The 16,041-nt window shown below is 37.3% G+C and overlaps 1 protein-coding gene across 1 annotated transcript in view; it reads right to left on the bottom strand.

Annotated features, from left to right (window-relative positions):
- The window catches only part of cfap58 (cilia and flagella associated protein 58), a 60,879-nt gene that overhangs the window by 14,297 nt on the left and 30,541 nt on the right, over positions 1-16,041 (bottom strand). Inside the window, exons 13-17 of the mRNA XM_083523116.1 lie at positions 15,661-15,884; positions 14,452-14,563; positions 12,677-12,781; positions 7,131-7,250; positions 3,439-3,572 (exon numbers count right to left, since the gene is read on the bottom strand). Coding sequence (XP_083379242.1) covers positions 3,439-3,572; positions 7,131-7,250; positions 12,677-12,781; positions 14,452-14,563; positions 15,661-15,884 — 695 coding nt within the window. The remainder of the gene's footprint in view (positions 1-3,438; positions 3,573-7,130; positions 7,251-12,676; positions 12,782-14,451; positions 14,564-15,660; positions 15,885-16,041) is intronic.

Genomic DNA, 16,041 nt, shown 5'->3' with positions numbered 1-16,041 from the left:
CAGTTTTACTATTGTATGTTCTACTATTCTGTGGCTGAGGTTTTATCCTGACGTGTTCACCTCTTTACCCTTTATATCTGTTGAGAGCTTTATGGCTCAGATGATTTTGAAAGAGGAATCAGGAGATAGGTCCAAAAAGAACAGGTTTATTTTGGATTTTTACTTTCCAATGATTAATTTTATGTGCAAACACATGCACAGGGCTCTGCTCATCTCTTTCTCTCTCTCTGCACTGCTCTTGTGTCCCTTTTATCAATGCTCACTGCAAGAGAACACATACAGTAATCATTAATGCAAAAGAAGAACAGATGTGTGATCCTTACCATTGTCTATCTTCTCTATTTACAAATCAGCACCTTCTGCAACAATATATTTTATACCAGTGCAAATAAAAAGTGCACTTTAGTACTTATATGGTATAGGTTTCAGCAATGACTTTACACTCTTACAATAGTTACTGTTTATTTTCTCTAATTCTAACCCTAGTCTCAGTTTCTGGAAAGAAACTGCAATGTCTAGGGATTTTTTATTTTATTTCTATTTTTCCAAAAGACTTGTCACAAAGCAGCTTTGGATATATATTTTAATTCCTAATAAACAAGTCAGTGGTGACATTGGCAAGCAAAACTCTCTGAGACAACATGAGGAGGTAGCTTTAAGGCAATAGCACAGAACAGCCTGTGTGATTAAAGCAGCAATTATTATAATCTTAGCTACAAGTTCATGGTATCCAGTTGGACTTATCTACTGAACTAAGGCTAAACTAAAGGTCATAAACTAAATTGAATACTAGGTAATCAAATTAGTCATTGGTCCTTAAGGAACAAGAGGACACTATTATAAAAGCAATCTTAACAAAAAACTAATCAAATGTACTACAGAACTTAATATTTTAGTTTTATTTAAGGTTGTAACATATGGCTAGATATAACATGTCTCATTGCCAACTACTTACCAAACAATAACACAAACAAGATTTTATGTTTAACCTCTAAAGTTAAGATAAAGAAGTAAGGAAGTGAAAACATTTGGATGCTATACTATATCGTTTGTCTACCTGTAAATTGGTTTTCATATGATTCACTGGCCAGTCAGGATGCACACATGCTCTCAAGGTTCGGATTGTTTGGTCACTATGTCTAAAATCTATCCAATGGACCAACAGTGGGACCTCTAACCAAACAACAGGAAGCAGCACAGTCAAACTACTACACCAGATTGTACAGACTGACTAATCAGTGCCAAGCAATATGTGCCATCAGTGTGGGTGTGCCAGCTTTTCATTTAGGAGCAGTATGTAATAATCAAAGAGCAATAGGTATGGAGAAGACAGTCAATTAACAATGTTCTGGGACAAAATGACCTCACGCAAACTCGAAATTATCATACAATTTAATATATAATATTCCTTACGCATTTGTAGCAATGGTTTTAAATATCATTAATAATTTACTTGCAAATATTTAGTTTTTCATAAAAATGCTACTTCATTGTGTTTACTAAACTTAATTTCTAATTACTAGTTTGAATGAGAGTGAGTGTGATCACTTCACGTTGTATTAACATAAACCAATTGCATTATGAAATTCTATGAATATGTGAGCACTCACAAGAATAAATAAAAAGAAAAAATATTTAACTTAACAGTGTAATAGAATAAAGCAGCAGTGATATTACAGTTGCAGTAGTTTTTCGCTCTAACTATATTTGACCTGTAAGATCCTGCTGGAATACAAAATTTGAGCATATGCTTATCACAGATACAGTAGTTTTAGGTAGCCTGACTAAATGACTAAAAGGGATTAATCTCAAAAATGTATTTTGAACAGTGTAGCACCACCTTATGTGAGAAAAAAACAATAATTATACAAACGATCCTTTCAAAAATTTCACAAATATTCCTAAAACAAAGCTTTTGACAGACTGAGTAATAATCGTTTTTTAAAAAAGTGAAGTTCTTCTGAATAGCTTAGAAAGAACTCCAGTGGGAAAATTTCTGAAAGTACTTGCTTTTAAATGTATTTAAGTTTTTAAAGTGTCTATGATCTATGAGACAGACAGTCAGTGAAAGAAACCTTACTCCACACAAACTTTGTGAGCTGTTGGGTTACACGTATAAGCTAACTGTATGTATGAAATGTAGTGAAGTAAATGTACATAAAATACAATAACAAGGTAAAAAAAATTTAACTTCCTTTTTGTACACCACTGCTTAGATGCAAGATATCAATTATTACCATCCAGCCCTTTGTCTTAACAACAGCTTAATTTAATATTTGACAAAAAAGTAATAAAAATAATGTTAGCTTCTAATCAATATTTAAAATATAATTTTATATATGCTTTTTCAGCTCATTAAGGGCTAAATTGTAGCAGAAGCTTAATTATTGAACTCATTTTAGACTGATTAATTTACTGATGTAATTATTCATTCATTCATTCATTTTCTTCCGCTTATCCGTAATTCGGGTCGCGGGGGCAGCAGTCTAAGCAGGCCCCCGCCTTCGACTGCTGCCCAATCCTCACAGCACCGTCCCTTACGGTCCCTCCTGCAGGTGGTGAGCCCACGGGAAGGCGGCCCCACGTCACTCCGACGTCACGGACCTTGATATTTCCCTCGTAAGGGACCCCCGGAGCATAGAGGGTTAAGGGCCTTGCTCAAGGGCCCAAGAGTGGCAGCTTGGCGATACCGGGGCTTGAACCCCAGACCTTCCGATCTGCAACCCAGCGCCTTAACCGCTGGAGCCACCACTCCCCACTGATGTAATTATATTTCTGCTAATATTTCAAGGCAATATTTGTGTTTGTGTATACTGTTGTGATTGTGATGATAGGGATGTTGGTTAAAATGATCAACCACCAGAATTAAATAAATGCTTTACCACTGATATGAATCAATAGGAAATGTAACAGCACTTCATTGAATTCCCACTCAGCAAAAAAGTGCTCTTGCATTTTAACCTTTACACTCGACCACTAAAAAGCGACTTGATCTGTGATAATTTAATTAGACTGTAAAAAGTCTGCTGTGAGAGGTGTGAATGTACAGCTGATATGCCATACATTTTTCTGTGTAAAAGGAAATCACCTCGCAGTGCACTTCCCCTTAATTTTATGATTTGTGTTTTTTGTGGGGTTTTTTATATTCAAGGATAGTCATATAAGAACAAAAGACAATCTTTCAGCTTTTCACTTCTACAGGAGAGATGGTTCAATCCTAGTGCTGTTCCATTTTTTACAGTATATTCCTTATTTTCTTTAATTTTAGCCTGGATTATATTGTCATGTCAAGAATTGCCAGTAATTTACCATAGCTGAAGATCAGGTATAGTAAAACATGCGCATGCATTATTAACATGTACATGAAAAAAGTCTAATATTACATTCTGATTACATTACTACTTTCAATTATGTCCTTCTTTAATCTAACTTTCTTACCTGCATGCCTGCTCTTTGCGTTTCAGCATGAAAAACTTTTTCTTCACGTTCTGGAGCTCGGCTGTGACTTGCTCAATCTCGTACTTGTACTTCTGTGTCTGGGACTCCTGCATGTTGAGTTCAGCTGTCAGCGCCTGAAAACAAACAAACAAAAAATGATGAACAAAATCATCACTTGTTTTAAACGGAAATTGTCGGTAACATTTTACATATTGTATATTTGTTGTGATGGCAACTATATTTGGATTATTTCGGTGTGTGTCCCTGATGTTCTAACATGGCATTGTTTCACACTGTACATGTTTGGCAACTCAGTTAGTGGTTAACAAGAGAAAATTGCTGCTAAACATGCTTCCAGAAAAAAATAAATAAATAAAAAGCCTTTTAAATTACAAATGTGAAATATTCCTCTACCTGGGATTAAAATAAGCGGTTTAGAATTATGATAATCTGCAGATATGTGCAGTGTAAAAAGTTCTTAAGAAGCAATATTCCAATTCATAAAGCATACCACTCTTACTAAGTGGTTTTCTTATCATAAATAAGCTTTTACAATCTATGTTCCACATACTATTTTGCAATGGATATTTGATTCTGCACTAAAACTTACAAAATAAGTAAAGCATAGTATATCCTATATAGCACCAAACTATAGAATTGCACTTGTCTTAACAATTCCTGTTACAAAAATAATATAATTTCACTATAAAAGTAAGAGAGCTTTTCACTGAGAACTGTAAATTACATCCTGATTTAAATGTTTACACTGTATTAATGCTATGTTGCAAAATTGGTGGATGTTGGTGTTTATAGCAGTAAGAAAATACATATAGATTTTTTTATGCACCAGGGTTCAATTTTATCAAAATTGTATCAAAGAGGGTCCAAAATGTGCTGTTCAGCTGAGTGGGCCTGTCAGTCATCTGCAGAAATGAATAGGTTTCTGTGATGCTAAGTGTCTCTTCTGCCAATTAAAGACTGCTCATAATGGAGCTTAGAGCAGGAGTGCTGATGTAAGATCAGATTTGGCCATGGCCATAAAAATCTCTCTGCAAAACATAGAGCTGAGGCTTCAGCAGCACTTCTAAATGGGACTTTAATCCAGAATCAGTCTGAACAATTACAGAACTTGGGAGGGAAGCTGATGCATGTGTAAGCATTACATGCTTACACATGGGTGATACTAATTAACGTTAATTTTAGAAAAAGTGCAAGGAATGTTTTAGGGACAGTGGCAGAGGTGGGCAAACCCAATCAGTTTTATTTTATATTTGAGCCAATGGAGAAAATAACCCAGAAAATACAGTACAGTGAAACCCCGTTGAACGAGCAACCTATAGTACGAGCAAACGGAGATACGAGCAAACTCGCTCGCAAAACTTTACCCTGTTTCACGAGTAAATTTCGAAGGCACGCTGCCAGTTCCCCATTTTCCCCGAGTTCCTTTTCCCAATGTGAAGAATTCTAACCCCCATCATCGCACCATGTTGCATAAAAGAAAGAGGAATTTAGATGGTCTTAGAAATCCATAACAAATACTTTGGACATAGATGAATTTGTAAGGATTTTTGAAAAGGGAAACACAAGACTAATGCTCTAGATGGATGGATGTCTGGACAGAACAATAGCTAGATTAAAAAAATGGGGGAAATATAACTGATAAACAATATAAACAAAATTAGTTTGCTGTTGTTAATAAGGTCCAAGGTTTTGATTTGTCAGTGCCACCATATGTGCAGACGTACAGAGGAACCAAAATACCGTTTTTCTTCTCTCTCTCTCTGGTTTTTACATTGTCAATGCAATATAAAAAGTTTGTATAAAAATATCAAGTCAGTGAAATATAGAAACAGATATTTGTACAAGGGTAACTGCAGTGTACTTGTCATAAATGGATATATATATACACTGAATGAATATATCTTTCATATAAACTTCTGAAATAATATACATCTGAGTAATGTAAACAGTGAATTTGTTAATATGCAAATATCCATACAAATATGTGTAAACATTCTGAAGTTCTGAGTACAAAGACATTTGTAAGGTGCAAGACAGATAGCAGCAGTATGACAGTAGTGCAGAAGACTGTAATGTGTAGAGTGCAAACAATGTCGGATTCAAAGAATTTGTACATCTAACGTTTCTTTTTAAGTAGGTGTTTGTAAACAGGTCCATTTGTGCAGAGTTCTGCAGAGAGTATAAAGTGTCTTATGTAGAGAAGAAGTGTGTGGTGAGCTGTAGGTTTTTAAAGTTCAGGGTGGCTACATTCACAGCCTTTGTACCACACAGTGATGCAGAAGGTGGGGATTCTCTCAATTGCGCCCCGGTAGAAGGAGCACATAATGGGAGTTGGGACTCGTGCTTTCCTCAGTTTGCAGGTGAAGCAGAGGCATGACTGAGCTTTCTTGGCCAGCAATGTGGTGTTTGTCATCCAGGAGAGGTCCTCAGAGATATGCACCCCTAGGAACTTGGTCCTGCTCACCCTCTACACTGCTGCACCGTTAATGGTTAGTGAAGGTTGCTGAGGAGGTCCTCTTCTGAAGTCGATGGCAATTTCTCTGTTCTTCCCCACGTTGAGAAAAGATTGTTGTCATTACACCACTAGACCAGTCAGCTCACCTTGTTCCTGTAGTTGGCCTCATTGTTATTGGTTTTCTGCAAACTTGACGATGTGGTTGATACTGTAACTGCGTACACAATCATGGGTCCCCATGGGTCATCGGTTCACCGACTACCACTGATTGCCCACCTATTTTTTGTACCAGCACCATTATCTCACCGGATTGCCTGCCCCTGGGAGTACTCTTGCCAGCATGCCTGTTCCTATACCTGATCTTGATTGTGATCCCTGTTCTGCTCTACCATCCTTGTTCTGGTTTGGACTCTGGACTGTTTTTTGTTTTTGTGTTCTTGCTCTGCCTATGTTGTTCAGTTTGCCAGCTCTCTGAATTTTGGACTGTTTTTGGATTTGGTTTTGTTTATTCCAGCATTGCCCTTTTTGCCTGTGTTAAAATTCTAGACTGTTTTTTGGACTTTGTTTTTGCCTTTGCCTCATTGCTCTGTTGTTGTCTTGCTCTGCTTGCTTCTTTTTTATTAAAGCCTGCTTTTTACATACCCCTGTGGCATCCTGCATTTGGGTCTAACCTTCCACTCACTCACAATGTCATCCTGACATTCATATGTTTGCAGCTTAGTTACCTACCTTTATATGATAAATATCAACATTCATTTATATACTGCATATTGTATGTTTATTCTGTTAGATTTGGATTGTCTCTCTCTACGTGACATTTTGACAAAAACAGATTAGTGAAAGGCAATCACATAATTGTTGAATCCAGTTCTTTTAGAGAATTACAGCATCTAAAGCATGCAAAAATCTACAGGCGAAAACGAAAAATCCCAGACAATGTTAGTACTAGTAATTTGTGACCGGGCACAAGAGCCCTTAATTAGGCAGAAGGGTGACTAAATATTTATACCCCTGATTGAGAGAGTGAGGGGTAAGGAACGCAGAGAAGGGGGGTTGGGTTGGGATGATTTGTGATCTGATAAAAGCCCTCAACACAGCATAGCATTTTGGAGGTGGGAGATGCATGAGGGAGAGTGGGGCTCAGAGTGGCTGTCCTTTCATAAGTGAAAGAGTACATTTTGAAGTAGAAAAGAGACAAAGAGTGACTCTGGGGTACCTTGAGCTGGTTGGTTTTTTTCTTCAGGTGTTGCTGGCAGCTGTAAAGTTGTTCCGCTGCCTCTGGACCTGGCTGACGAGCTAATATGTGTTTCAGTTCAACATAGAGCTTTTCCTTCTCCTACACACACACACACACACACACACACACACACACACACACACACACACACACACACACACACACACACACAGTTAAATAATTTTCAATTAATAAGGTACAGATCTACATTATATACTCTCCAGCTGCATCAGATACATTTTAAAACCTTAATTTCAGCAATGATTAATTTTCCATTAAGTATGCCTATGAGTATGGTCTGTGCAAACATACTTCATTAAACTGAAATCTTTAGATCACTGCTAGTAAAGCAGACAGCCTGGCATAGCTTTAGAATTCTGATACCAAATAAATTATTCTGTTCCCACAAGGCAACGTTTTATTATTTTTTACAGTCCAATCTTACAGTAAAGATTTATATGCTTTTTCAAAACCTTAATAATAATAATGTTCACACACACTCAAGAAGCAAATGAACAATGTACAATCTCTATAATAAACAAACACTGTATATAAGATTTAATGTCTATCTCTTTCTTTCTCTTTTTATTTCTTTGTCACTGAAACCACGGAATATCATGTAGGTTATATAATAAAAATGGTAAAAGTGAAGATAAACTTCACATTTAGCATTTGTTAGTTCACTATATCGACAAAGGTTTGTGGACACATGACTTCACATGATTCATATGTGTTTTGTTTTTTTAAAGATACCATTTAGTCCCCATTCACTGTTACAATAACCTCCAATTTTCTGGGAAGAGGTTCCACTAGATTTTGAATTTGCTCATTTAGCCACAAGGACAGATACAAGGACAAAGCCAGATACTGATGTAGCATGGAAGGGATGGGAGCGGTCAATTCAAAAGTATTCCAATTCAACCAAAAGTTCTTCAGTAGGGTTGAGGTCATAGAAATATAGCAGGCCACTCAAGATCTTTAACATCAACTCATGTAAAACATATATTCATGGATCTTGATTTGTGTACAGGGGCACTGTCATGTCAAAACAGATTTGTCTTCTTGTTCAAGCAAAGGAAACACTTTACTGTACCATATCCAAAGACATACTATACAATTGTGTGCATCCAGCTTTGTGGTAATACTTTGAGGAAGAACCACATATGGCTGAACAAGTCAGGTTTTGTCCATACTTTTATCCATATAGTGTATGTGACATTTAATACATTATTAATGTAATTGGCAGCTTGGGAAATGATCATATTTAGGAAAGTGATTAGATTCTCCTCCTATAGTTTCTGTATGTTTTATTTTTTCTCACTTACAATCGGCACAGGCTAGAACACGCTAATAGAAAATGTTCTGTTCCCATGTAGCAAGTATACTTTTGCATCTTCTTAACTCCATTACTGAAGTAACAGTGTATAAGTATACATACACAGTTCCTTGATAAAGTGAACACTTCAAATCTTAATTCATAGCTGATTTATTTATTTATTTAAATTTTTTTGTAGAGTTAGTTTGTTAAACATTTTAGCTGGTTAGCAAAATCCAAGAACACTGTCAGCATAATAACATAGCAAGCTGTGGGCTAATATGGTCTAGTTCTGTTCTCCTGAGCATTATAGGTTAAATCCCAAATAGCTGTGTGCTTTCATCTATAATGAAAATACTATATGTTCAACAGGGAGCATTCAGAATTAAATTTACATTATGCTGACAAGCTCAATACCAGTGTCAATGCAACAAGAAAGATGGAGAAACAAACAAAGAGCTGGAAAAAAAGAATTCCCAGTAAAAATAGAAATACACAATTATAATAGGGTGTCTATGTTCTTTTGTTGATTTGCCCCTAAGATAGAAGAAATAAATTAGGGAAAGAAGGGGTTGAAGAAGGTAAAAAGCTAAGAAAGGAAGTAAGGAAAGAAAGAAAGAACAGAAAGTTTGGTCTGGACCTTTGTCAATTGTAAGATTTGGATTGACAGGATTAGTGACAGCAGTTGGTGCTTGTAACTGTCTTATCACCTAACAGTGCCACTAATGTGGGGAAGTTTTTGACCCTTTAATATTGACAAGTATCTTAGACAACCCAGAGGTCACTAGTGAACACTTGTCAATATAAAGGGCATTCAGACAAGCGCTTGTCATGTAACTTAACTAAATATGTTCCAAAAATCCCCAGGGACACAGCACAGATGGAATTCAAGTGTCAAATGAAACCAAATGATGCATTACATTTCTAGGAATAGAACACAGTGTGTCAGTACTTGTCAGTTCTAAAGGAATTCCACCCAAAAACTGTATATCTAATTTCAGAGTAATAAAATTTTTTTGGAATAATATGGCACATTAAACACACTTGTCATGCTTGTCAAATGTAACAGTATTAGACTGACAGCAATTATCAGACAATCGTCATGCATCGCTGAATCACACATAAATGCCTTTGAAAATTTTGCATGACCTCGCAGATATTAGCACTTCGGGATAGGCTTGGCTTGTCTTGACTCAAAACAAAAAAAAGCATCCTTTGGATATGATAAGTGGGATAGTGCAAATAAAATACATGCTCTATCTTTTCTGATTTGCTGGCTGTGAATGGGAATTTTCAGTTTTTATAATAAGATCATGTGTCCTACACTTGCTTTGTCACCTTTCTTTTAGGCATACATGCACTCACACTTTCTCAACTCCATTTTTTAACATTCTGCAAATGTACAACTAAAATTATCCATGTGTAGAGCCACCAATTTTAGGTTTTGAGGATTTAGGTTTGTCTTAGGGACATGTTATAAGCTTGATCAATTGATCAGTTAATCGCAATTAGGGATGAATGACAGATATTACCTCACTGAGCAACCATTTACACTATGTCCCTTAAGACCCTGGCACTGCCCACCAAGCCCCTTCAAAGAACGTCGGCGCTGGTGGGTAAGGCATATGCCTCAGCATTTCAAGCAGTGTTACAGGCATATCAGGCTGACCTGCTGCAATAGCTAAACATGGGGGACATCTCAGGTGACCAGGAGGTACAAGAGCTTTGCCGTGCTGCGGCTTTGGCTCTTAGGGCCACGATAGAGACCAGCTGTGGCAGTTGGCTGGTCTATGGCCTAGTTTTCACTAAGAGGCATCTATGGCTCACCCTGTCAGCAGAGCAGTGCTGCTCGATTCCCCTCTGGTGGCCCCTCAGGTTTCAGGACTCCAAAAAGCAGTTGGCAGCGGTTTCTCCCAAGTACAACCAAGCACCTCACATCACCAGAAGGTTCAGAAGCAGACCAACTTCCAAAGCACACCATCTAAGGGAATAGCTAATTCTACTGTAGGGAGCCCTTGCACTTAGAATAGTCTGCACTACACAGACCCTGAGAGTAGCAGAACTTGCCTGCAGAGATTTCGTTTTTGCAGGAACTCTAGTGCTGAAACAACTTGGCAGTGAACTGGTTCTGCATTGTGTGTAATAAGGCTTCTGGGAGCAGAATAATTCTGTGAAATGCGTGAAAAAGCAGGCTGAGCCACGTATGGGCCATTGCGTCCAGACCCAAGGGAGCTAGAAGAGTCAGAGAAAAGCACAGGGGGCATTGTGCTGTCTTCTTTGAAGCAAAGAGGTCCACCTCTGCCTCATAAGATCCTTTCCAGAACTGACTGGCTGGGTGGAGTTTCCATCCCCCGTGTGTCACAGCTTGTCTGAACCGCATGTCTGCTCCCACATTGGTCTTCCAGAATGTAAATAGCACTGAGAAACAAAGTCCTGTGCCTGAAGCAGAAACTGCTGCGCTAGCCTGTCCAGGCAGCGTGAACGCAGTCCACTTAGGCTCTGGTAAGAGGCTACTGCAGTTGTCCATCCAGGACATGGTAGTGTGGGATTTAAAAATCAGAAACCGGGGTCTAAACAACATAGAAATGGTACGAAGCCTCTGGCACATAACCATTATCTGCCTCTGGGGATTGGCCCTTGGATGAAATTCCCTGGCTAGGAGCCACAACTAAAATGGTCTCATCTGCAGAAGGCCCCATGTTATGACTGTAGATACAGCCGCCATGAGACTTAAAACATTTGTAGGTAATGACCTTTCTGGCCTACCCTGATATTCTATAGGGCATTTAGACTGGGTTTCACATATGCAGGTGGCAGCGCTAGCTCTTGGGACTGGACCAAAATCCCCAGTTGTCTATATCAGGGATTTTCAACCGGTGGTCCAGTTTATTTTTTCAAACATTTCCAGAATATTTGCACATTAGTGGGAAAACTGAATTTAATGAAAATATCTAAAATATTCAAACTGACACAGGATGAACTGACACAGTGTTTGGCAGTATGTTTTAGTGAACAATACAATTCTTTTTTTTAAACCATGGCACTTTGCATCTACAAACTTAAATTATGTGGGACAGCACTATTGGGTTTTCTCCATTTATGTCAGTCAATATAGTGTGCTAATAATTAAGTTCTGAATAAGTTGCCAGACAGAATTTCCAGAGCTTACAGTAAAAGCATTGAGGTGCCTTTTACCCTTTCCAACTACATACCTTTGTGAGAGCGGTTTTTCCACACTGGCATATCTAAAGAACAAGTACCGGGCAAGGCTAGAACCAGAGTATGATATGAGGCTGTCACAATGTACCACTATATCACTACGAATAGACAGAGTGTGTCTATTCCATCCAACTCCTTCAATTAAGGAGTTGGATGTGACCCCCCCCATCTTCCTTGGTATTCCTTGGCAGTATTTTCATGCTGCTAGTTTCTCTGAAAGGGGCACTGGTTTTGACACCATGCTTGACTGGGGGAGGTTGTCCTGAAATGTGGCAGGGGGCAACCGGTTATGTAACATTTCATTAGAGACTACTGCCGCCCCAGTACACCAGTGGAAGCGAGAATAGTACAGTGGTCCCCTGAGAGTGCCAGGAAGGAGCCCTTACTCTCTGTGAGAATTTCTAATGCCCCCATCCCTGATGCCTATGAGATTGAGCCACAGATGTCTCGCCATCATTTGATTGGGTGAATCAGAATAGCTCTGAAAACGCCCGTGCTCACTTCTTTCAGCAGGTCAGCCTGGTCCAACTGCAAAACCGCTGCCTGGAACACCTTTCCCACCAGTGCAGATGTCGCTCTACATAGCTTGGTGAGGAGAATGGCTTCTAAGCAATGATGCACAGGGTTGTTTTGCATGTTCTCCCACTGTTAATTTAATTCATGCATTCAATGAATCATGGCAACTTTTTCAATGACAATATTGAGAGTCCAGTTTTCATGGATGAGCATGATCAATCCACTTTGGCATTCGAAATATATCTGAGAATAAAGGTGTTTCTTGTATTTATATTTTAGAAATATTATTACATATTAGATTGTACTATTTAATCTGTATTTGAATTATAAGTGGACTCTATGGCTTGGGTCAAATTGACATGCATTGCTACCTAGTAAAGTGAACACATATTTTGTCGGAAAGCTTTACGCGGGATAGATTACGCAAACGACTTTCGCAAATCAATTCTCTTGAGAATAAAAGTAGGGTGTTTACCTGCAGCAGAAGCTCTTGCTTCACTACCTCCTCGCTTTTGCTTATCAGACGTCGCTGAAGAGAGTGAATCTTCTGGATCAGCTCGAAGGTGCTTGGGTCACTCGCCTGAGGGGAACCATTTATAGCCATAGTGTGAGGGGAAAAAAGAAAAGAGAGGGAGAATCAGAAATGAGACAATCAGACAGAATGAAAGAGATAGCACTAAAAGAGACTTTAAGCCCATTTTCATAACCCCAGTTTCTCTAGGAAATCTTTGACAAAAGTCTGATGTGTTTCACTATCGGGAGAGAACAGAGAACTTTTATTTAGGTAATATGCCACTAATAACAAATTATGCTAGGTGTTTGTATGTCTCATCTTCATTTACCTGATGTAACAATATGATGACACAATTTAGTTAGAAAGTGTTAGCTCTAATGCCTGCCTGGGCTGCAGTACAAGGTTTATTATCTATATTTTAGTCATCAAGAGCCCTACAGTAAATAAATAAATACAATAAAATAAATAAATAAATAAATAAATAAATAAATAAATAAATAAATAAATAAATAAATAAATAAATATGTACAGTCAGTTCTTTTAGGTGCCATGTTTGTGAATTCTTCAAACATCTCTTACAATTTACATTCAAGTGGGTAACCATATTAATCAATCATTAATCATGATACTAAATTAAGTTTCATGAGGCACAATAAGCATCCAGCCAACTCTGAATAAAGATGAGTTCTTAATAATATAAACTATATATGATTGCACATGAAAACTGCTGCTGCAATCAAAACGCTGATTCTTGGTCTCTCATTGTTTTTTTTTGTTTGTTTTACTTTTTGACATTAAAAGATGTCCAGCAGTGCCATTGGCAAAGAAATGAGGTTAAGTGAATCCACTATGCCTAGTAACAGGAACTGGGCTATAGAAAATAGTAGCATGTGCTCTGCACTAATTAGTCAAAATTTTAAATATCTGTCTGCAACAGGAGGCAAGTTTGTTTGCTAAAGGGTTGAAGAACAGTACAATAATAAGTGTCTGCAGGCAACAGAAAAGCATGGTGGAGGTTTCCCCCAAGTCTGCCTTTTTGCAGATAGAGTTGGAGAGTTGTCAGGATTAATGGTGTCCGCAATGCTGAAAAATACACGCAGATACTTATCCATCATGCAATACAATCAGGAAGGTGTCTGATTAGCCCTAAATGGATTCGGCAGCAGGACAACCACAAATATACAGCCAACGATATTAAGAAATATATTCAGCATAAAGAAGAACAAGGAATCTGGCCCTGATCTCAATTCATTTAGTCTGTCTGGGGTTATATGAAGAGACAAGAATTGGAGACAATTTGAGGCAACGTACATCCCCAGAAGATTAATGGATAGTTTTTTTGAAGATGCTTGGAACAACCTACCTGCCGAGTTCCTGCTTATGCAAGTATACCTAGAAGTTTAATTGTGTTTTGCAAGATTTTTTTAAAAGTGCATAAAACTTTTGCACAGTACTGTACTGTATATGTAAAAAAACTTCTTCTCAAGTCTTATAATGGAATCTTTAAAAATAGGTTTGTTTCAACATTATATATATATATATATATATATATATATATATATATATATATATATATATATATATATATATATATATATATATATATATAGTATATTACTTGTGGTGATTTTATAGAGTAAAATATGGTGTAATCTCTATAATATTAATAATTCCATGACTGTCCCCCCATGTGACAGTTGTTCAATAGGGCTTTCCTATCCACATACTGTACATACCTCTAGTCTTCTCCAACGATGAACATTCAAAGGATTTTCAAGATCTTCTTGTAAGCGTTCACATTTTGTTCGCTCCTTAACCAGCTCCTTTTGCATTATGAATACTTCATGCCTATGGACATAAAACAACTCTATAACATTTCCTTTTGGGGTCAATTTTACTTTAACTTAACTACATTTCGAAATCAAATATCTTATTTTTTGCTCAACTTAATTTTGGGAAATCACTCATTCCTTTTTATCTATGAGTGAATAAAAACTTAATTGGCCAAGCACGCAGCAAGCCACCAATCAGGAAAGAGCGCACTCTCTGTTTTAAACTTTTTTGATTGGCGCTTGCTGGTATCTATTTAGCACCAACATACAGTTCAGCATCAGTCCAACAGCAAGCAGAACATTTTAAGTAACAAATGATAGAAGAAACTCCTGACTCTAACTTGCCATAACGCCAATGGCCTTATTTTCAAGATTATTTTTTTTAAGTACTTGAGTTAAAATGTTTTTTGGAATCAGTGTTTGATTCAATAATATCATTCTATTGATAGATTCTAAGGTGTGTTAAGAGTAACATTTAAGTCTTTTCACATAAACTGAGTTGATTGAGCAAAAGTCTAGTGACAAAAATTATAATAATAAATCATAATACATCGTATACTTAAGTACATTTCAAGGCAAATACTTTTGTTCTTTTACTTAAATTAAAGTTTAAAGGAAACAGTTTTACCGGAGAATATTTTACCTAGTGTATCTCTACTTTTACTCTAGTACATGGTTTGTGTACTTTGTTCACCACTGTCTTTAAGTCACACATCACAATGATTGCTCTCTGTACTAGCTAAGATCATCATACAATACAAAAATACCATACAATACATTGAACAAGACATAAATAAACAGTGCCAGTCTTTTATGTTTTTGGAGACACATACATGTTCATATGCAACAAACTAGGTAAAAGGCAAAAACATTAGAGTTGGACAGTAAATGACTGGCCTCAGCCCCCTTAATGAGTTGGCCAGTCCGAATCTTGGACTTGATAAAGGCAGACTCAAATATATACAAACCAAATATAAACAGTTAAAAAGTATTATTTTTTTAAATGAAAAGTGTTACTGTTGACTTGCTAGCTTATAACAGAAAAAAAAGATTTTAGGGTATGCTTATATTAGAAAAATGAATAGGTGCCCACAATACATAACGCACACCTACTTGAGGCTTTCTGCATTGGACACAGTCTTGTTGAGGACTGTCTTTTCTGTTCGTAGCTTCTTGATCTCCAGTTTGAGCAGACGGATGTCTTCCATTCTCTGGTTGTACTGAATCTCGCCCTTGTTTAGGATGGACTGCAGGATTTTTATCTTCTCGGAAAGCAGTGCAAGTTCGTCGTTTCGCTGCACCAGCTGAGTCCTGAGCATGTCCCGCTCAGTTATGACCTTAACAATAAACAGCAATGATTAAAATTTATAAAACATAAAACAAAACTATTCAAACGCACTATAAAGATTAGATTAGATTAGATTCAACTTTACTGTAATTGTGCATGGTACAAGTACAGAGGCAATGAAATGAAGTTAGCAGCTAATCAGATGT

Source organism: Silurus aristotelis (assembly GCF_946808225.1).
Source record: "Silurus aristotelis genome assembly, chromosome: 20".
In the NCBI taxonomy this organism is placed as follows: domain Eukaryota; kingdom Metazoa; phylum Chordata; class Actinopteri; order Siluriformes; family Siluridae; genus Silurus; species Silurus aristotelis.
Note: the sequence above shows the minus strand (reverse complement) of the source record. Positions and strands in the feature narration are given on the sequence as shown.